The sequence below is a fragment of the Numenius arquata genome, chromosome 5, assembly GCF_964106895.1.
Source record: "Numenius arquata chromosome 5, bNumArq3.hap1.1, whole genome shotgun sequence".
Classification (NCBI taxonomy): domain Eukaryota; kingdom Metazoa; phylum Chordata; class Aves; order Charadriiformes; family Scolopacidae; genus Numenius; species Numenius arquata.
In genome coordinates, this window is record NC_133580.1 from 64656115 (window position 1) to 64679806 (window position 23692).

The 23692-nt window shown below is 38.5% G+C and overlaps 1 protein-coding gene across 1 annotated transcript in view; it reads right to left on the reverse strand.

Moving 5' to 3' along the window:
• Window positions 1–1474: 1474 nt before the first annotated feature.
• DHX15 (DEAH-box helicase 15) overlaps window positions 1475–23692 on the reverse strand; it is a 43666-nt gene continuing 21448 nt past the window's right edge. The window contains exons 6-14 of the mRNA XM_074148266.1: window positions 19328–19495; window positions 15742–15828; window positions 13992–14141; window positions 13720–13828; window positions 12396–12587; window positions 9220–9342; window positions 6761–6951; window positions 3221–3390; window positions 1475–2056 (exon numbers count right to left, since the gene is read on the reverse strand). Of these exons, the coding sequence (XP_074004367.1) occupies window positions 1939–2056; window positions 3221–3390; window positions 6761–6951; window positions 9220–9342; window positions 12396–12587; window positions 13720–13828; window positions 13992–14141; window positions 15742–15828; window positions 19328–19495 (1308 nt within the window). The 3' untranslated portion in view covers window positions 1475–1938. The remainder of the gene's footprint in view (window positions 2057–3220; window positions 3391–6760; window positions 6952–9219; window positions 9343–12395; window positions 12588–13719; window positions 13829–13991; window positions 14142–15741; window positions 15829–19327; window positions 19496–23692) is intronic.

Sequence of the window (23692 nt, forward strand, 5' to 3'; positions counted from 1 at the left end):
CAGGAAACTTAAGCCAGTTCAACGTTTTGCAAAGAGTCCTTCCTTCCGACTGAAAACTATTCCACAGGGCAGGAAAGGCCAGTCCCGCCCCACAATGCCTGAAGTGGGGAGGGAAGACCCCCCGCCCCGTCCCTCACTTGCTCCTCAAACTTGGGGCAGACTCACAAGTCCCACAGTGTTTGAAAATAAATAAATAAATAAAAAATTGAGTCCTACTCAATTTTTTATCTTCAGACACATTTTTCTTCACAATACTGTTTTCATCGCTAACAAAAAAGTTTTCAAAACTTCTCCACTCCCCATCATACAACTGGCAATTTAGAAAAAGAAAAAAAAAAGTTGGAATTGGACAAAAATCCTCAAATTACTTGATTCCAAGTAATTTTCTAGCCAACTGCTATGATTTAAACAGGACACCCCAAATATCAGTGCTTAAGACTGGTCTAACTGAGGTCAGTTGCCAGCTCTCCTGAGCATAACCTACTCCTGCTCCAGCCTTACAGCAAGAGAGGAAACCTGAAATCTGACCAAATATATGAAATCATAGAATGGTTTGGGTTGGAAGGGACCTTAACGACCATCGAGTTCCAACCCCCCTGCCACGGGCAGGGACACCTCCACTAGAGCAGGTTGCTCAAAGCCCCATCCAGCCTGGCCTTGAACACCTCCAGGGATGGGGCAGCCACAGCTTCTCTGGGCAACCTGTTCCAGTGTCTCACCACCCTCACAGGAAAGAATTTCTTCCTACTATCTCATCTAAATCTCCCCTCTTAAAACCATTACCCCTCGTCCTATGGCTCCACTCCCTGATCAAGAGTCCCTCCCCATCTCTCCTGTAGCCCCTTTAGGGACTGGAAGGGTCTCTAAGGTCTCCCTGGAGCCTTCTCTTCTCCAGGCTGACCAACCCCAACTCTCTCAGCCTGTCCTCACAGCAGAGGGGCTCCAGCCCCTCTGATCAAATCTTACTATGAATTCCGCATGGGATTAGCTTTCCCAAACTGAAAAATGCTGTCAAGTCCTATTTCACTAGAAATCACTACAAAACTACAACGGTGCAATGGAGTTTTACCTACAGTGTCACTTACGGCATTGTTTGTGTTCTCTTACACCGTACCTGAACGTTGCCCAGCAGGGTCATTCCTAACTGGCCACAAACACGACACTTCACAGGACACATTACTGCAGTTCTGTCCAAGAAATATCTAGGAGTATGTCTGAAGAAAGCATTTTCCAAAAAAAATATTCTGCATGCATTGCATTTTTCAAACAATTTCCTACATAATTCCAACAAGTTTGCACGGGATCAACACTGTATGTATTACACTGATGTCACCGTAATTGTGCTGCTTAAGCATCCGCACTTTTAATATTAAAATAATTAACTACTGCCCCGTCAATAAACGGCAGTTTAAACGTGAGACTAAATGCCTTCTCATGTTTTGATCAAAACCAATAGAAATACTGACATAACCGTGGCACAAAATTAGTATAAATAGACTTTATTGAAGTCAGTACCTTCGTACTGAAGCCGAAGATTGTGTCTACATAAGCACAAGTTGTAACATCTCACAACTTCTAAAAGGAATGTCAACAATTACAACGATCATGCATACCATGGTCGATAATCACATTTTTTTAGAAGCATTTTCAACCATTTCTAAAGAAATGCTTATAACATTGTTATATATAGAACTACTTTCAATAAACTGCAAAACATTGATCAGCTTTTCCAGTATGAGCTACAGTGTCAACACAAAAAGGGAGGCATAAATGTTTAATTTATGAAATCAGAATGGAATATTTACTGTAAAGAAAAAATTAAAAAGCTTTCAAAATAAAGGCCATTATTGAACCAAAGTGAAGAGCACAACTTGGAACTTTGAATCCTTTTCATCTCTTAAAGCTGTCCTCTGAATAACTTCAGTTCAAAGCATAAATTCAGTACTGTGAGTATTCCTTGGACTGAAGTTTGGCAATGATGCGATCCAACTGTCTCTTTGCTTCACACTGTGGAAAATTGCTCATGTCATAATATTGAGGGGCAATTTTCACCAGCCTGTCAAAAAAGGAAAAGTTTGGTTACTAATACTCCAACGTTAAGACGCATCCTACAGAAGTTCCGCAGCTGAGGGAAGAAACAAGGATCATTCGTTCCTTTGAGCTCATTCTGCCATTCTAAGGGTAATGGAAGTTCACACACACACACACACACACACACACACGCACCCCCCCTACACATTTACATCCCAGTCCCAAGCGAAAAAGCCAGTGCTTGAGTGGAGTGAGATGCTCCTGCCCGCTCTGTCACATGTCCCTTACAGGCCCCCGCTGATGCCTCGGGACACGCCACAGCAGCCCGTACAGCCAGACCTGCCGCCTCGTGTCCACCAGCCACACCAGTCCACCTGAAGCTCAGTCTGCGTAAGGTGCAGTTCAGCCTCAGCCGTTAGAAGCTTAAAAATGCAACCAAGGCCATAGGATCCGGCTCCAGGCAACACACAGCTTGTTCAGAAAAAGATTCCCGAGAAAGGATTCTAACACGTGTTTTCCGTTAAAATACTACAGACAACATATATATGCTGTGTTTTCCGGCTAACGAATCTCTAAACTCTTTCTGCACAACAGCACAATTCCAACAGCAGCTCAAGAGCCTCCTGTGTCCCCAGAGCTTCCAGCTTAGCAGTTTAAGTACAGCTTTAAAGGTGGGCAAGACGACGCAGATCCCTGCTCGTCTGCAGAGGATGGGGCCTCTAATTCCTTGACATCTGCTCTACTGACTAACAAATATCATGACATAGCAGGTTGTACCACTAGTACCACCTCCTTCCTTCCTATTTTAAGAAAGTACTGAGCCCTGTTCAGATCCTTCAAGAAAAATCACAGACACTTGCTGCCAAGAGAGGTGCAGAGGGATCTACCAATGTCTCTTAACTTCGCGACACAAGGGGGTGCTTGGACACACCCCCAAACCAAGCACCTCCAAACAGCTCCTTCCCAACAGGCTTTACTGAAGCTGCTGGTTCTAAGTCCAGCATCTCTCCGTGCACAGAGCCTGGGCATCCCAGTTTTACACACAACTTCCACAAACAGGAACAAGCATCCACAAAGAAAACCTTTAGTCGTCTCCAAGATCTCAAGTCCGTGCCATTGCAATAATATTAGCTCCAGGAAAAAGAAGAACGAGAGGTTTAGAGTAGGTCACGGCCGCGTTAGGACTTACCATTCCGGCTTGATGTCTGTACATGTCCGGATGTAATTCTTTGTCGTGAGGACAAACTCGTTGTAGAGCACCCATTCCGGTTTGTGATCGAGAACGGTGGAGGGATGCAACTGCACCACCTGGTTGTCTTTTACTGTCAAGTAATGTCCTGTCCGTTCCAAATGTGCCACCTAAGTAAAAAAAAAAAGACATCATTTCATTACCACAGGCAATTTTTAACAGCTTAAAATCACTTCATTTAAGTGTTCTACACAGAATATACCAGCCCAACTTTCAAACCTCATCTAAATTTGGTACATGACTTGGCCACTTCAAATATTCAGGGGTTTTTTTATAGACACAATCAAGATGCCAGATGTTTTTGCCGACTGCCACAGTTAAGCATATATTCGAATATACGATTCCAGCAACGCACAAAAATAGCTGTCACCCAAAAGAGAAGAATCCTTATCAGAACAAAAGCAACAGGAAGGGAGGATCTATGGACAGGTCTGTAACGTCACGCGGACTGCGATCCACTGCAGGCACCCGCTTCAAGCGCTTCACTGCAGCAGCTACTGGGGGACCCGAAAGCCACCGTGTCACCATCCTCCCCAGTTTTCATCAGCGCAGTGTTTCAGTAGTTATTTTACTGATGCGCACAATATTCTCCTAATCTTTTCACACAGCGAGCCTGAAAAAAAAATACGTCAGTCCAGGAAGAATGGGAAGTTTAGTGTGTCAGAAATAAGAAGAGTCTTGTTAGAGCGTGAGCTTCAGAGCTGGAAAATGGATGTTGAGAGACACGCTTCTGCCGTGACCTTGGCAAAAATCAATTAACCTCTATCTGCCCGAGCTGCTGGCTCTCTGAGAGGAAGTAACGCCTGCCTCGCTGAGATGTTCCGATATCCAGCTCATTCAGATTTGGTAAAGCAGACAGTTATCCCTGGAAGGAGATGCTCGGTGAGAACAGGTGATCTCACAGAACAGGGAACTACAATTGACCTTTGGATACTGGGAGTTTGAGGTGACCTCAGTGCTTATTTCATTACAGATCTATAGACACACAAAAATACTATAAAAAGATTAAGCAGGATGGACAATGGCTGAAAAACGTTTTTAATCAGACCATCATTAGCTGCTTTCCTTTATTATAGACTCTATACTTCCTTTTTTCTTTTTTTTTTTTTTTTTTTTTTTTTATAATTCCTAGGTATATCGCACCCTTTTCTTTTCTTTTTTTCCCCCAGAAGTTAAAGATAAATTCCGTCTACTAGATTAAAATCCCAGGACTTCTAAAGCAATAGCTACCTCAAACTTTCTGAATACCTCCTTAATAACAAATTACTGCTTTGGAGTGTGCTTCTCTCTTATATTTTATGACATTAATATCCAGAACATGTTTTAGGAGTGGAACAAAGTATTTCAATAGTCTGCAAATCTTTTCACCCAAGATTTGAGAGATTACGCTGCTACTTTATTTCAAGTCTGGGGAGCCAACGGAGGCTCTTTTAAATGGAGATTAACAGTGTGCTGTCTGGAACGATTTGGGCTTAAATTTCATCCAACTCAATCCAAGGTTTACAAAATTAAATAGCAGGATCACTGCAAACCTGTCCTCACAGCAGAGGTGCTCCAGCCCTCTGAGCATCTTTGTGGCCCTCCGCTGGACCCGTTCCAACAGGTCCATGTCCTTCCTTATACACATATTCACTACTTCACATATTCTAACGTGTGATATAGAAATAGGTACTGAAAAAAAGCCAATAAAAGCTTTCCATTATAAAAACTGGAAGAAAGCAGGGACATAGCACAAAGATTTTATAAGACTTAACTTCTCGACAGCATCCACCCTTCCAGAAGCTTTTCTATACACAGAATTGTTGGCTGCTTTATACTATTTTACTATTCCCTTTGCCTGTCGATGGCAGATTTACTGGAATTCAGGTTTTTATTTAAAATGAAAGGTAAAAAGATTATGTCACCTGCAGAAATTCCCCGTTTATCAGTCACTGACACACAACTGAAAGAAGGCAAATTTACAGTACTTAGTACTAATTATGTAATTAGTACTATTTCAATAGTTAATACAGGCCTGCACTGTCTGACACCAACCACAGGCCTTTAATAGTGCAGTAAAATGTTACGATTGGTAATTGCCCAGTGTCCTAAAAACAAAGTAGAAAACAATGCAGTCAACGAGAAGTATTTCAGGGCAACAGCTGCTACTGGTTTTTCCACTTCACGCTGAACCTTTCAACTTTAAGAGTCTGAAGAATCAGCTTCCGCTGCGTATTGCCCATAGACCTTGGTACCTGCCATGCAGAGACGATCTGTGGTACCTGCACACGCTTGGCAAGTGCTCAGATTCCACGTATGGTCTGGACTAAGAGGACAAAGAATGATACGTCCAGTTCAGACACCCACCTGTGCCAGTACTCCAGTAATTTTAAAATGAAATATAAATATGGAAAAGTATACAGAAGGAGAGTATTCTCTTTTGCAAGGTTTACATATACTTAATATTTATATACAACTACACCTGCCCTGTTTGTATCAGATTATAAATAATTTAAAAACTACACATTCTGCAGTTACTTTGAAATGCTTAATGAAGTTACTCCCTCGGCTGTTCAGAAGTTCACAGTCGATTCCTGACTGGTCACAGCAGAAACAGTGTTTTGACACTAATAAAAATCACCTACAACTTCTCTTCCAAATAAGATTTGACTAAAGAATGTACTACTTGAGTTATCACCAAGCAGACCGACAAAGCCTAAGTGGCAATATAGTTAGTCATATATAATTTAAGTAACATGCATAAAGTTTTGATAAATTATAATAACGATACTAACATTAAAAGCCACATAAACACATGAAACACTGAACAGCAATGTGCCCTTGTGGTCAAGAAGGCCAATGGCATCCTGGGGTGCCTCAGGAAGAGTGTGACCAGCAGGTGGAGGGAGGTCATCCTCCCCCCTCTACTCTGCCCTGGTGAGGCCACAACTGGAGTCCTGTGACCAGTTCTGGGCTCCCCAGTTCAAGAACGACAGGGAACTGTTGGAGAGGGTACAGCAGAGGGCTAAGAAGATGATGAGGGGCCTGGAGCATCTCTCTTACAATGAAAGGCTGAGGGACTTGGGTCTGTTTAGTCTGGAGAAAAGAAGACTGAGGGGGGAACTGATCAACGCCTACAAATACTTAAAGGGTGGGTGTCAGGAGGATGGGGCCAGTCTTTTTTCAGTGGTGCCCACTGACAGGACAAGAGGGAACGGGCTCAAACTTGAACATAGGAAGTTCCATCTCAACTTGAGGAGGAACTTCTTCACTTTGAGGGTGGCAGAGCCCTGGAAGAGGCTGCCCAGAGAGGTGGTGGAGTCTCCATCTCTGGAGACATTCCAAACCTGCCTGGACACGTTCCTGTGGGACCTGCTCTGGGTGGACCTGCTCTGGCAGGGGGGGTTGAACTAGATGACCTCCAGAGGTCCCTTCCAACCCCGTATCATTCCATGATTCTGTGATTTTGTAACTACATTCCCTACAGGAACACACACATACCTGCATGAAATACCCAGTAACTAATGCCTTTCTTATGTTGATATAATAGTCTCGGCTGGTAAAGTCTGTGCTTCTACGAGGCAAATTAAATCTATCCATGATTCGTGACAGCTGTTGGCGTACATTGTCTGCAGACATCAGGGACCTGTAGTTAATGAAGTTGTCATAACACCACTGAACCGACTCATGATCTGCAACATTAAAAACATGAATCAAAAATGAGTATTTTGGCCAATTAGAACAAGTAAATAAAACAGCAACTAAACCAATTGATCAGTCAGATGAAGCAGAAAAAAATATCCATAAACTTTTATAAATGACAACAGCTCTTAGTTTAATCAGTTGATTTCTTGCATTAGACAAATTGCCCCAATTGTTCTCTATTCAGGAAGCATGCAGTCAGGACAAAAGAAAATTAGCTTTCCCCACCACCAGAATATACACACAATCAGTGATGTTTTGCTGAAATACCACACCAATACATTTCGCACATAAAAAAAAAAAAAATAATCACATCCTGCAACTAGAAAAATCATCTCCTGAACCTGCGGTATAAAACACAACTGAAGGGAAGGAACACTGCACAATCTTTAGCTGTAGCGTGCAGTGAACACACAAGGAGACTCTATGTAATTATACTGTATTTGAGACACCAAGCCCTCCTTAAATTAAGCATTCAAGTAACAGTTAAGAGCTACACAGACTACTCTAATGTTAAAGTGTGAGGCACCTCACAGCATTTTAAGCAAATGCAGGTGACTGGTAAAATACAGCATCGGTGACAGAACTCAGTACTCTTAAGTGACTGTTTCTACTCTTGGTAGCTCTAATAAGAAGTCTGTTAAGGGAGCAAGCCCAGGCCATTCTGTCAGGATAAACACCTGCACCTTTAACATCAAGAAGCCCAACTCTTCCTACCAATTCTGTTACTTTTCAAGTGATTCTGTTCTAATATTTGCCAGATCCATAATCCAGCAAAACCAGCCTTAACAAAAATTAGAACTTAAAGTATCTCTTATACAGAGGGACTATTCTTATTTTCCCCTTAAAAGGGTGGTTATGTAACTGGAGGAAAGTTTAAGTTGTTTCTGCACTTTATCTTCTAGAATGTATTTAAAATAAGGTATGAGTGCTAAAGCTCTTGTACACTATACAGTAGAATCATAATTGAAGTACCACATGTTACTTTCTGTGCCATTTTAACTGTGCATTTTAGGTGACCCAGAACTGCTTTATATTGTTCTAGATAAAAATCCCACAAATCTTACTCCCACAAATAATTCCATCCCACAGTAACCTGAGCATAAAAGCAGGAGCTTCCAGAAACATGCAGACACAAAATGTCCGCAAGACATACTGGATCCTAAACTAAAAACTAACAAACTAATAGAAAACACACGCTACAGGTGTCTCCAATTCTCAGGTATTCAGTAGTAGTTTCTCTGCTATTGTTTTAAGCAGTTTTGAAGACTCGTTTGGCCTTTTACTCTGAAGATACCCTTTTTTTGGATTGCCACGTGATACAGCGTTAGAACCTTTCAATGCAAAATTTCTCTATCAAAGCTGCAAGAGAAAGGAACACTGAGGGTAAAAGACCGTTGCTTTTTCGTTTGCTTACAGGAAAATGCACCTGGAGCAGCAAATTTAACCCGATTATCAGTTAAGAGTAATCTTTTCACTTCCCACCAGGATAAGTCACTGTTCAAAAAAAGTGTGCCACTTAAACAGCCATTTTTCAAGAGAACTCTTTGCTTCACCTGTTCATCCCTATCTTTTTCAAGCTGCTAAAAATACACTTCAGCTATGCTGAGGAGGACCCTACATTCTCCCTAAAATCCATATACAAGCATGAGGTTAATGAAATTAATTTGTCCTATGGTTTTAAGTTCCTTCTTGCTGATGGATCACCCCTTTGCCTCTCAACCCATCCCAAGGCCTTACTTAGAATTCCTTACTAAAAAAAAAAGTTAGGATTAGAAAGGTTTTGGTTCTAGGAATGTATCCTTTTCCAAATTCAGAGTATTTTCTGCACAGCTCTCCCTGAAAAATTACTAAGCAATTATGCAGATTTTTCTATAATTACTGTCAGATAACAAACTTCTAATATTTCTTAATTATAGGAGCGCTTACTTCCTTCTGTGCAAGGTTACCCAGCATTGATTTAAAAGCCTGGCTTGTCTCCATACTCATCACTTTATTAGAGGAGCTCTTGGCTCCTCCTAGTTTTTTTGCTTTTGTTTCCCCCCTAAAGGGAAAGTAGCATTTAAATAGTTCTTTTATATACTTGGGGGGGGGGGGGGGGGGGGGGGGGGGGGGGGAACACAACAAACGTAAAAGATTTAAGATTGCAATAGCCTGGCTCAAAAAATCAAGCCCAATCCTTTCTTTGGAACCCAGGAACGAAGTCCGGCAGCACAAAGTATTACAAATAATTTTGCAGAACGAAGTGCAAGACTTACTTTGTTTGAAAGCGTGGTAGACGTTCAGCAACGTCAAATGATCTCCATCTATGTGGGCAAACCTCATCTTGGCTTCATCTGCTGCTTTCTTTGCTTCCGTGGGGCGAACAAAACACTGTGGGACTAAACAAGGTTGGTATGGGCCCAACACAAACGCCCATATCGATGAGTCACGCATTCACAGATAGAGGAACAAGGCCTAGCTAGGTCAGTTCACAGAGCATAGGGCAGGGCAGGATGGCCTCCGACTGCATCTTGGACTGTTTACTACCTTGATTTGGTACATCAACACCTAACCACATCTGGAAGACAAGAGGGTTTCAAAGCTACAGAGCGCCTGATTATTTTAATAGAACTATACGTAATCATCAAAATCTCTAGTCTGAAGGCCATCAAGGTTGCCTAGCGATACTAGAAGGCTAAACAGATCTTGGTTCAGGACCCAGTGCTGATAGCTCTACCAGGAGCTAGTACCCATGTAACAAAACACTTGGCATTGCAAATTTGCTTTCTCAGAAAGCCTCTATCGACAGAGCAAAGATAGTTCTGAAAATGTACTACAGAGTCTAAACAAACATGAATTTTATCACAAGTCTGCTGTCAGACAGAACACACCAGTAAAGTCCAGCCCTCTTCCCCAGATGGTATCGTTATCAGCACTGGTACACAGAAACATGGGAATGAAGGTATTAATAAGTCTAAATGTTGTGATGGTAGCGGTAGTGGTGGAAGGTTAAACCGTCCTTTGGCACTACTTGAAATAAAAAAAGTAAATTTAAAAGTCGCAATGTGATGAGCTTTCTCTACCATTATATTCTCTTACAGAAATCTGACTCAGTCTGACTTGAATCCAAAAATGGTGTTTTAACATTCCCTTTCCAAATAGAGACTACTGAAGACCACAAATAGCATTGCAGCCAACTTAACTCATGGTCTGTCAACATCCTTATAGGTTTGTAATATCAATACCAATTCACAAGATGTTGGAAGTAGTTTATAAGAGAACTTCAACTTTATCTAGAGATCTACAGGAGGAAAAAAAAAGTCAGTTTTAAGTGGATGTAATTTTTAAGAGGTTAAATTTCAATAAAAATTAATTCTAAGAAAGATGCTACAAATCTGTTATCTTTTTCCAACCGCTTGCGACTACATTAGCTTTCTCATAACTGAAGCCCACCAACCTCAGGAGAACACCCCTTGGCATCTCATCTGTCCTTAACAGATGAGGGCATTTTTGTGGGGCGTTACGTGGCTTTGTTTTATTTTATTCTTAAATTCCCAGAAAAACCCCAAAATGCTACATTTCTAGATGGAACTTCAGAAAAAAAAAAAAATACACACTGCAACAGCGAATCGCGTAGTAACAAATCAAGGAAGACCAACGCATTAAAGAAAATGGAAATGCAGGGTCAAAATAAACACCCTCCATTTGGGGTCCTGCATTTGAAAACAGAGATAATACAAAGTATTTTCATTTCAAACTCAGGCTAATAAAAGCAAATTCCAAATGATTCTATCACGGGCTTAACTCACTGTTTTGAATAAGAAATAGCACTTTTTACCCCACAGTAAGACACAACTGCTCTTAGAAAATTAAGTATAATCATTTAATCTGCTCATTTCTTCAGTGCTATTCTCTGCTCTTCTCTGGTACCCAGTTTTCCGTTCAGTCCAAACTATTAATACACGGATTGCTACCCAGAGCCTGACCTTTATGTGGACTTAAGGCACCGTAACGTAGTCATGCTGCTTGTTTTAACAAGTGCTTACTTTTGGAAATAGTCCTTATAAATACTAGGACTATGAATTGGTTTTTTTAAGAGCAGAATTTAAGTTACAACCCATACATTAACCACCTTTAATATTTTTGGGTTTTTTTCCCCCAAAATTTATTTATCATGACATGAATTGCGCCTTGAAACAAAAAAAAAGTATCACGGTCTGGGAAAAGGTAAATAGAAAAAGGACTAAGACCAGTTGAAGACCACAGTCAAAAATACTAGACTTGCTGTTCTGCTGTAGAGATTGGGGGGAGAATCAGGAAGGGAAGGGAAGAGAAAGACAGGCACCAACCTACCACCACCTCCGCAATTAAGCCTACCATTTAATGAAAAAAAAATTATTACGATTCTGCCCTGCCCATCTGCTCTGAGTCTGAACAATCATAACTCTGCAACAAACATTTTTAGCTTGTTCTTTAAAAAAAAAAAAAAAAAGCTTTCATATAAATATATTGTAAGACTAAACTGAGGCAACAGAATTTACACTTAGCTAAAACATTAATTATTTTTTTTTCTCTATTCAACCCAGTTAAATACGTAACCAGTACACCTGCGGTGTGAAGAGCCTGGTAAAACGGGTCACTCAAAGACCAAAGAGTAGTTATGAGTAAGAATATCCCCATTTTCGTAACAGACTAAATCTTGCTGCTTGTCCTACGATACTAACTATAAAACCAAGTCAGTTCTACATGACTGGGAAATGAAAGATAAGGCTTGTTTGATAACATTTTCCTCTCCCCAAGCTCTCTCAACAAGCAGCTCTGCTCTGATGCTATTCACACAGCGCAGCAGCAAAGTACAGCTGTGCACACAAATTAATTCTTATAAATATACATCCTCCCCCAAAGTTGCTTTCTTCCCTTTAAGAGTAATGACTGTTCTTCAGCTTTGCCACTTAATGACTGAAAAACTTATCATCATTTCATGTACAAGCTTATGGTTTAATATAAATTACACTGTAATCCTTTTGGAAATACTGGGATTTATCAAAGTGCAGAAGAACGCACAATACAAAATAGATTTCGCTGCCTTAAAAACAGAGTGGTTGAGCTGATGTTTCTGGTCCCGACTATGAGCCTAAAAAGAAAGTTCTGTTTCATTAGCCTGATTTTTTTTCCCCCCTTTATCAACTCAAATATATACAAATTTAACTAAAGTTAGGAGCAAGATGTTTGACCATTTTATGCACGTTCATTTCCTAACATTACAATTCATTAACTTAAGGGTCTCTAGATAAACCCGTCATGTTTGATTAAACCCCTATATGACCTTTTAAAAAACGATTCTGGTTTTGTTAGAAATATTTATATCATTTATGTTTTTGATGTGGAAAACTCAGTTTTTCCCCAAACTGAAGATGTGCATTTTGTTTAGTATCTCTTTCCCTGCTATTACCTGACAACATGGCAGTAATAGATAGGACCTCATTAGAACAGTTGTAGTCACAACTTGCAATAACCATTTTAGCCAGTTGTGGGTCCAATGGAAATTCAGCCATCATGGATCCCAACTCAGTCAAGTCTCCATCGTCATTTAAAGCGGCCAGATAATTCAACAGCTCTAAGGCTCTCATCAGAGTTTCAGGAGCTGGAAAGAAAAAAATATTGAGGTAGGCACATTAATGAAACTGCTCTGAATAAGCGAAAAATGAGGAAGCACAGACTAACGTAAGCTATCTTATTTTTCGTTCTCCATTCAACCGACTTCCAAATACAAAACTGTTACCAAACTCAGTTATATGTATCTAGACATGAGTTAACTGGGGGTAGGGAGGAAATAACTTATTTAAAAGAGCTTTTAACTGGATCAAAGATTACTACTATTCAGAATTCAGACAGCAGTGGCACTGTGAAATACTCAGTATTGTGGTAACATCACTTCCTTCCCAACGCACTGATGCATCTTCCCTTGTTCCATCCAAAACAGATCAATACAGTCCTAAAATCTCAGCCATGTAAGCTTTAGATATCTATAGTCTTTCACAAATCTGAGCCTGTAAGCAAGTCCTCTTAATAGTGAGTGTATATTACACCCACAAAGAAAACAGAAAGAAACCCAAAAGCCTTCCTGCTAAGCTACCGCACACGCTGCACAGCACAAAATCCAATTGCTCTGTAGAGCCATGTAAGTTTTAAAATTATAAATTTTAGTTTTATTTTAGGAGGAAAAAAAAAACAACTGATGTATTTATATATGGCTGATCTATTTTCATTAGCAATGTGACCTAGTTATTTTTAAAGTATATATGAACATTTAACACTGTTAGAGGAAGATGCACATTTAACTTTATAGTTTGAGCCAAAACATATATTCAGGTTTAAAAACGGTAGCCAATTTTATTTACATACAGTCGTTAACTGATGCACAATTAGAATTTGTAATCAAGGCGGTAAGTAAAAAAAAAAAACCTCATCAAGTAATAGATTTTCTAACGCCCATAATTTTGTCTTATCCCCTACAGGTAAGGGGCATTCAGTAGATTCCTCGCTTTGATTAGAACCTGTTACGCAGACAGAAGCCTAAAAAGCTTGCTTTGATAAGACACAGAGCACTAAATTTCAGGATAAACAGAAGACATTCCTTACAGATTACAATAAGATCAGTGAAAAAGCATAAAGGAATTTATCCTATGTTGTTATATAAAATATTTACCAAAATAAAGATTTCAGAAGACAAAACATACTACTTACAGTAGACAAGATAAAACAGAAATAGATACCTGGAGGATCCATAAAATCAAAGTGCACCAAATCATCTATACCAAGCTTCTTGAGCTGCAATACTACAGATCCTAAGTTAGACCTCAAAATTTCAGGGTATGTGTTGTCCTGGGGAGGGAAAAAAGGAAAATTCAGAACACTTTTTCTTCCAAACACTTTAAACTACACAATTGTTCAAATTCTGATTATGGTTGGTAGCGTGGCATTTGACTACCTGTATCCATCAGATGGTCTTATATATGCAATTTAAAAAAAACACAAGTAATCTTACCTGCATTTCAGTTTTGTAAGCCTTCTCTGTGTAAAGCCTGAAGCACTTGCCTGGCCTAGTACGACCAGCACGGCCAGCTCGCTGCTGAGCAGAAGCTTTACTGATGGCAGTCACCAAGAGAGACTCCACTCTGATGCGAGGATTGTACACCTAATTTGGAAGAGAAATCAGAGCGGGAAAGGAGGAAAAGAATGAAAACCACTCACGGATAAGACAATTATCTAAAAAAACCCATAAAGACCGCTTTAAACTTATTTTCAAACACAGCTTCTGACGAGGAAATCGCAAGTTGTATGTATCTGAAAGGAGAAAAAAAATTGGCTACGAAAGCCTTTGGATCGGTGACAGAAAGCTTCAAATACAACTGCCTAGAGAACAGCATTTACTTCTTATTCATTTGATAACAACAACTCCTGCCAGGCTCCCCGTCCTCCTTAAATGTGTGTATTTTTAGATAAGATTTTCATGGCAGAAGGAAAATGTCCAATTTGTTCTATAGAGTGCTAAACACACTCTTGATGCTCAAATAATTCCATGGAAAAAAAAAAAACCCACAAACCTGTCCCGATACAATTGTAAAGCTGAATAATCATGTTCTAGAGGTCAGAAAAATCTAACGTTAAGGTTGAACGCAACTGTAAAAATCAGACCAATGACAAAGCAAGACTGTATTTCAAGAGTACACACGGACTGTCACAATACAAAATATGTGCTGAAATTTACAGTAAAATTTCCGCTGCAGTGATACATAAACAGCAGCCCTGCCAACTCATCAGGGCTCAGGGAAAAGAACATACTGTAAAATAAAAAGCAGTAGTTTCAGTTGAAGATGTTCTTCGGTCCATGTTTTAACAACCTCCTGGTGTGAACAGGTATAGAACACATACCAAAAAAAAAAAAATCTCTTATTACAGAAGGTATTCTTCCAGTAGAAGAATTACTTATGAAAAAAATCTCAGCCTAAACGGTGACAGAAACTTGTGTATGAAGATGCATTGACTGTACTCACAGTACAGTTTAAAAGGCTGACAATATTATGCACACTCATTTAATACAATGAGTATTTAAGTCTAAGAAACCAAGTTATAAGGACAGTTATATTTAGTGAAAAAACTAAATGAAGGTTAAGAGATTTGTGTTTCATTCTTTCTTTAGTTATTGGCTTGAGTGTAGGCAAGCTGCTTCAGTTCCTCTGAACATCTCTGGATGTTCCAAGATACACACAATACAAGTTCAAGGACAATCTTCAGGGCTGCAACAGTCCATGATAAATAGTGACAAGAAACAGCACCACCCTCGGTATCGTTTCTCTCTTCTCATTTTAGTGCTGGAATTTTCTACACTAACATGACTTAAAGGAAGAGGTGGCTTCTAGCACCGTTTTTATTTTCTTTCATGTGATTTCTTGATTTTATTGAGCATTATCAAACATAGACACACCATAAAAAAACTACCCTTCCTAAAGTATCTAGGAAATTCCTATTCCAGACAGAACTCTCAAAGTCCTCACATTTCTAGTTTTTGAAATTAGAATTCTTCTGCACAGCACTGTTTTGCACTGTTCTACCTAAAGTTCACAGACTAAGTGCAAACCTAGCCTAAGTTAAAAACAAAACAAAAAATAAAACAACTAAGGTCAAGATTTCAACTGGGACAAGACCTACCAGTGTTTACAAAGGGCAGAGTTTGAGCAAACCAGATTCCAGTATCTTTCCTACTACAAAGAAAGAGAAAACAAAATAGTATTTACCTTCTGTTTTGCAAAGCCAGGATCAATCACAAACACAACACCATCTATTGTTAACGATGTCTCAGCAATATTAGTGGACACAACAACCTGCCAAAAAATAAAATAGTTAATGTAACTATCTTGTCCTAAAGACAAAGAGCTCTGATTCTGTCTCTGCACCAAGAGTTTTCAGTGAACTTTCCTTCACTTACTACCAGATCTGTGCCGCAGCACTTCTACAGGATGATCTGAAATCAACCAGATGAGCTTCTACTGATACCAGAGCAATTTCTGTTCCCTGTTTCTGTTCCCCTGTGTCTCTATTAACAACACAGCAAATGTTAGTTTTGAGAAAAAGGAACAGAAGAACAAATACTTCAAAATTTTTCCTCACATCCCTGGTAAAACACAACTTACTCTGGATCCCTTTAACATCATCTGTTAATTCCAACTTCAACTTTTTTTTTTTTTAAAAAAAAAAAACACCTTAAATGGGGCAAACTGATTAAATAAAATTAAGTTAAAGGTTATATAACTGTACCAGCACAGTATGTTCTTTTGTTTGAAATAAAACAGTTATCTATATACTCCAGCTAAAAACCTGAATCAACGTATATTTAATTTCAACTTTGTCTTTTTAAATTACCAGCTATTCAAACATCTTTATGTATTTTTACAGTTACATGCTTAAGTTTCCAAAAACTTTCCAGAAGTTGTCTCATGCCAGAATTAAAGCAAAGGTGATATCTGACTTTTGAAGCTTGATTCGTCACCATTTAAATTTTACATGCCGAGATGCAGTGTAATACTCTATAGATACCATTAGTGACCACATTCAAATTGCACATTATTAGCAAGTTTAATCAGCTACCTCAGAAAAGACCCAAAACCCATTCAGCACTTATCTTTGCTTAAGCAGACTTAAGGTCTAAGACTCCCCAAATACTACTATACATTGAAAAGTCTCAACTTTTTCCAGGTCTACTAACGTATAGAAGGACCCATACCAAGAACCTTCAAATACCAATTACAGAGCAGGTTTCGGTCCTGCTTTTAATTACCAATTTCTACTGAGGCACTTCAATGCCAATAACTCAATACTGTTAAGATGCTTAGGCCACAAAGCTCCAGCAATTTAACCCGTACTCGAATCCTATAGAACTTTCAAAGCTAGAAGGAAAAACCAGTTATTTTTACAGTGTCTTATATACTGATCTCATCCGTTAATGTCACTTTGCTTAAAAACCACTACTAATGAATGTAAAAACACAAGAAATATAAGAAAAAAATTGAAGAAATTACATCTTCCAGGCCTAAATCAAAGTGCAAAGTTACTTGGAAATCAAACAAATGAAAATTAGTCCTAAACTATGTAAAATAATAAATTGTACCTAATTAGCTTTAACTGCTGTTTGGCAATTACTGAAATGGTTACATTAAAAATGTTTTAAAATATCAGATTAACTGTTTGATACACCAAAGAGTTTCAAAGATTAATTTAAGTTGGTTACTTTGAATATTAAAATATGCTTATTATCTGTATATAAAAATAGATCTATATTGCACGTGTTAACTAGTAATACTTCAGACTCCTGAAACAGAAAATAGAATGCAGTTGGAAAGAAGGGCTAAGATGAGAAAGCAGACTAGAAAGGCTCCGTCACGTCATCTTTCTCCACAGTATAAATGAAATACTCTCATTAACTAACTAGTAAAAGCATTTTATCATCTTTAATCTTAAGATTTCTTGCAACAATAGTTGGTCTTGCCTTGAGCATCTGAGAGGACAAAAAAGTGCTCATAAATTATCAAGCTGTACCAGTAGTAGCTGTTCCCATCACTACTAGTGCAAGACACCACAAAACTTCCACTTACTTTTCTTTCACCAACTAAAAGCTCAGGAGATACTTAATTTTTATGACCATTAAAGCCTTTGAAATGATGCCGACCTCCTGCCAGCTCGCTCTCTCCTCAGCAGTTCTAAGAACTAGGTTCAGCTCCCACAGGAGATTGTGTGAAAGCAGACATTTTGTAGGATAGTGGTGGCACAGCAACACAAAGTCCTACTTTACATATCGTACTCACCAAGACTAACTGAAACTAAAAACAACATTTAAACAAGTTTACAACACGCAGAGACACACTTGCAACTCATTGCTAGATTTGTTAGGGAGATAAACCAAAACACAGAAGCCAGAACATTTCACCCAAAGCGTGCAAAGTCATCTTTGGTTTAAAAAAAAACAAACAAACAAAAAACCCCCAAACAAACAAAAATAAACCATAATGGCCTTATAGGTCTGAATCTGTTGCTCACGTTATTTCATGCCTGTTTTGCCTACAGCTGGTATCTTTCCAGATGGCAATTTTTCTTGGAGTAAAATAGTTGCTACGCTGAGAGCATCTTCCTCTTAAACACTGGTACTGGCTTTGTCAGCTAAACGTAACAAAAACTACACACCGCATCCATTAGCCTCTTACCAAGAAAACCAGAAACTGCCCATTTTGAAGCTCACAGTTTTAAACATGAATGAAAATTTAATGAAATACACAGCTATCACCTGTTCATCACTGAAAAGCAATTTCATTCATTCAAGTCATTTGCTAATACAATCTCATTGCAGCATTAGTTTCACAATTTCAGACCAAATGTTTTCTGTAATCAACTTTAACAGGAAAAAGGGGGTCATTTCACTAAATTCATTACGTGATTTATTCTTCCAAAACACTAGGAAGTTGTCACTAGTATTCTACATCCATTGTGCAGCACAAAAAAAGCAAATAACTAAGGAACAAACCCTGCCTAGAGCAGATCGTATGATTCAGTCTTGACCTTCAAAATCTCAACTTTGTGATCATTAGTTTCACATGGCATCAGTTCAACTTCAGGAAGCTCTTTGAAGACTCCTTCCAAATGTTCAGTTTTAAAGAGATCACCACATAGTTTCTAAAGTGGTTTATCTGAGCATTCAGGAATTGAACTATTAATTTTATGAAGAATATTCACTAGTGCCATCTCAAGTTTTTCATTTTCTCAATCTATTTTGCCCAAAAGAACGAACCTCAATTCCTTGCTTGCTAATACAGAAAACAAGCCTCTAACATCAACATACTTGTCTTAACTTGTGCCTTCTCAAAAACCTTGAGAAACAGACAAAACCTGTCTGTTGACAAGGACAATGTCCCTTGAAGGGATAGTCCATTTTGCATCCAAAAAAGGGTGTCTCAGAATAATAACTTGGGGGGGGGGGGGAAATCCCATCCCTCCCCATAAATCATGTGGTTGTCAAATTCAGTATTTAATCTGACTTGCTGGATTTCTCATAAGAAACTTCAACGAATGCCACTCCCATTCACTCCAATCAAATTGTTACTAGACACTTCTGGCCTTAGGGATAGAAGCCAGAATTTTGAATTTCACTGAGAAACAAACTCCAAGTTATCTTAAAAAAATCTGAATGCGATAAAATCTTGGATTATTAAGTTTTAAAAAACCCAAACCTTTCTACTTGTTGCTGTCCAAATACACTGAAAACAGCTGAAACTGCCCACACAACTGTTGAGAAGGTAGTTACTGAAGAGCACACTAAAACAGTGTCCTACTTACCTTTCTTCCTATTGCTCCGTTTTGTTTTTTTGGTGGGGGAGGTTCAAAAATCCTTTGCTGTTGCTGCGGAGGAAGTGTGGAGTACAATGGAATGATTTTGATGTCACCAACTTCAGGGCCTAAATCATCGATTTCACGTTTTATCCTCTTGCAGGCTTCATCAATCTCCTGCAAAACAAAAAATCCTGGTTAAAAGAGAACTCCATGACAAAGGCAGCGCGTTTTATATGGAGTGCCTTCTGACAATTACATTAAGTTTATACCCTGAAGAACAATTACAATAAAAATAATTTTAAAAAAATAATCAGTCAAGGTGCTTGCTGAATTTGCAATCGAATTTTCGCAATACTTCAAGATGCTTCAGCTTCTATACTCTAATGAACAGCCTAATTTGCATTCAACATCCTTTTTCTTTTAGTCATGTTTCCTAATTAATTCTCTACAAATTGTACTAAAATTGAAATCTCTCACCCTGGAATATTAAACTGCACTCATGACCTTTTCAATTTTCACAATCTAAAAGAAATTGATGTGCAAGATAGTTAAAATAAGCCAATTAAGCTTTAATGTCACATATCACTAATGCAATTATATGGAAGATTTGCTTCATTGTACCTAATGAGAACAAACACCTTTACAGTATAAACATAGATGCTCAAAACCAAACCTCTCTATCCAGTGTTCCAGATTTTACTTTAAAATTAACAGACATACCATTTAAGCTTAAGAAAAGTCAGTGAAATATTCCCAAGAGATTTTTCATGCCCTTTTTAGCTCAGTATTTTCTACAGTATTTGCTAGCTAATTTTGTGACTCGCTTACCATTAAAAACAGTTCACCACAGCTCAATCATTTATAATTCCATTTCATTTTAAAGCAACTATATTTAAGTTAGCTAGGTGACCTATAGTTATGACAAGATTTAACGAGAATTAAAATGCACAGAAATTTAGGTTAATGAATAATACAGTTCATTAACTTCAACTTCAAAATTACAACAGAGTCTCCACTGGTAGAACTAAGAGGCAGGATTCCCAACTATTGATGCTCCAGCTGAACCACCGAAGGGAGAATCAAGTCGTCATGACAAGAAGCAACACTAGGCAAAAGCAAAAAATAGCTCCAACATACTCTGAGAAAAGAGGCCAGACCTCCCTCATCACAAAAAATTCACCAGCCTGAAGCTGAAGTGATGCTTAAGACCCTCAAGCAAACATACAGAACAGTATTACATACTTACAGTATTACAACATACAGAACAGGTTATCCTAAAGGCTCTATAAAATTACTGCTTTAAACTGTAGTTAGAAAAACAAAAAGCAAACTCCTTTTTAGGAATCATCAATTCAGACAGATCCTGGAACAAACCTGGGGCTTTTTAACTTGTTCTTTGATTTGTAAGTTTTCAGCACAACTGTACTGAGTACCTTTTAAAGTAGCACAGACAATACAATACTCATGTTCTGTATTGATCGGCATATAGAATTAATGTAAGCATGGCAAAATGAAGGTTCTTCCTCCTTAATGTCAAAGAGGCCTTTAATAGTAAGCCTAATGCTTTCTGGCATTATCCTGCCAATTTGAATGAAGTGCAGATATTTACAAAAAAAAAAAACAAACCCCTTTTAAACAAAGGTGCACTTTGCCAACAAATCCAATACACCCTCCATAAAATCTAAGAGGCACACAAGAAACTGAGCTGGAATGCCCCCTACTGGTTTATTAACAGACTTAAATGTCTTTACACGGATATCAATACCTGGTGTTCTCTTCATAAACCCCTTTAAGTTCAGTAAGAGCCTCCCAGGGAAAAGGAAAAACCTAACTTAATTGACAGATGAGACACAGTAGCTCAGTTAATTAATACTTTAACAATGGGGCTTGTGTAAAAAGACATGTTATAACTAAACAGTTGACTAACAAGGCAGCGACAGTCCCTCTCAAATTTGCACCCATTTGAAGTCTTGACGAGCTGATATTTGAGCCCATTAAATACTTTATACAAAATTAGATTATACCTTTCAAAAAAAAAAAAAACCAACAAAAACCCAAAAGAAAACCCACAAGCCAAATGCTAAAACACAGTGCCGACCTTAGTTCTTTATCTGAAGGTCGCTACACTGTTTCATGGAATTTGAGCAGATTACACTGTGTAATTAGGAAAGCTCTGATGCTGGACAGGATGCTTAAACTTCAGCAATAATGACCGGAAACTCCAGGACAGTTCCATACTTAAGAGACAGTAAAATACAAGCAAGCAGCGATAAAGCACTACACTTTTCAGGCCACATGTGTTCACAGCCACCTATCATCTTTGAGAAGAGATAAAAGTGGTGTTTTTCCCTGGAGTTCCCTAATGTAGTTTCAAAGTATCTCTAATCAGGGCTCATTAAAATACTTCAAAATAGAGATGACAAGTGCATATATAACCACTAGTCTCTGCAGATTTGCAGAGGTAACTACAGACCCCTCATCATAAGCTGCTAAAAGAAAGATGCAAGTCACCAAAAGCCACTGCCACTCATCTAAGGACAGTAAAAGAGAATTCTTTAGTACTGAATTGTTTTAATTATAAAAAATTAAAAAAAAAAAAAAAAAAAAAAGAGTAAAGAAAAGAAAAAAGGGTGGTTTCCTTTTATTTACCACACTGGCAGAAAATGGTATCTCTGCTTCAACTGTATCCACAACCACTTTCCAATTCCAGCAGATGACTAAAACTGGTATCCCAAAGTACACAATCTAAAAGGCATACAGATTCACAGAATGGTTTGGGTTGGAAGGGACCTTAAAGATCACTGAGCTCCAACCCCCCTACTATAGGCAGGGACACCTCCCACTAGACCAGGTTGCTCCTAGGTGTCTTAAGAACAGTTTGAAAGTATAAAGGATTCATTTACGTGTCAAAGATTCATTTGTATCATGTGAAAACGTTGAAGTCTGGAGATATGAGAGATACAGTTGAAGGCACAATCCTAACTTTAATACTCTGAAGATCCAGCAACTCTAATTCAATAGTCGTGACTTACTGAAGTATGAAAGGCTTTTTTTTTTTTTTTAATAAAAAGCACACACATTTAAATATTTGCACACCACCCACTCCAAATCCATTACAAAACCCTTTGAAGAGGGGGTATTCCATCAACCCAAACAGAAGAGGAGGTCTTTCTTCCTGGAGGGAGAAGAGTAAAGGTGGATTGAACTTGCCTTGCATTTTGATTATGAAAAATTAGTCTGAAAAATTCCTCAGAGCCTTGACTATCCACTGACTACCTGAAATACCAGGGTACTGGAAACAGGAACAGGCACAGGATTGAAAGAGCCACAGCTACCAAAAGGTAAATAGCAAAAAGACCACAAAGAGAAGAAAGGTTACATGTTAGCTAAAATGCTCGGTTATCTCAAGCTGCAAGTGCCACATACACTCAACATATCTGTACCTCACAACATCTGGTCATCTGAACTGTCCCAGGCAGTCTATTATGTACTTTAAAGTTTCCAAAAACTTCTTGCTTGATCCAATCAAAACGAGTTACCGATACATGTCGAATATCTATAGTTCAGCTGCAACACTATGGAAATTAGAATCAAGTAGCAGTTAAGAGCTCCACAGTAGTACGCTTTGAATATTAATAGAGTCCTCTCAACATTCTTCTACATCCTAAACAGCAGAAGCGATTCTCCTTGGAAAAGCTCCAAAGACAGACAAGAATCAGCAACGAGAAAATATTTCTTTTTATGGCCATACTAGTGATCAAGGAAGTAATGGGGTGGTGAATATTTTTCAACCAGGAAAAACAAAGTCATCTAAACATCCAAGTGAGAGAGTCAACAATTTGTATTTTGTACCAACAGCTAAATAAAGATAAGTTTACGAAAGGAAAAAAAATCCAGTAACCAGGAAAAGAATTTAAACAAGATTATTATTATTAAATCAAATTTAAGCTAATTTAAATGGCATTCCTTCCAAGAACTTGGTGTGATTAAGGCTGGTTCTATGCACAATCCTGAGCAGGCTACTTAGTTTTCAAACAACTGGCAGACAACAAGCAGTATTTAGACTACCCATCAAATTAGGTGGATTTCAGGAGGTGAGGTATCAGAAAGCAATTCTGGGACACCAAAAAGTTTCAGGACTTTGCCATGAACTTCTGTGCCACAAATTTCAGCAAGACCTAAGTCTGTGTGGGAACCAACACTTTGCAGTGTCTTGTTTGGAAAACTGAGCTAGAAGAGAGCGCACAATTTCCCTCTGATTTATTAGAAACAGTAGTGCAGTCATCTCTATTTTCACGTAACAGTAAGAGGGTTACTTATGCCTCTTGAATCTGAGGACTTTTACTTCATCTTAACCCACTTTTCCAAAGA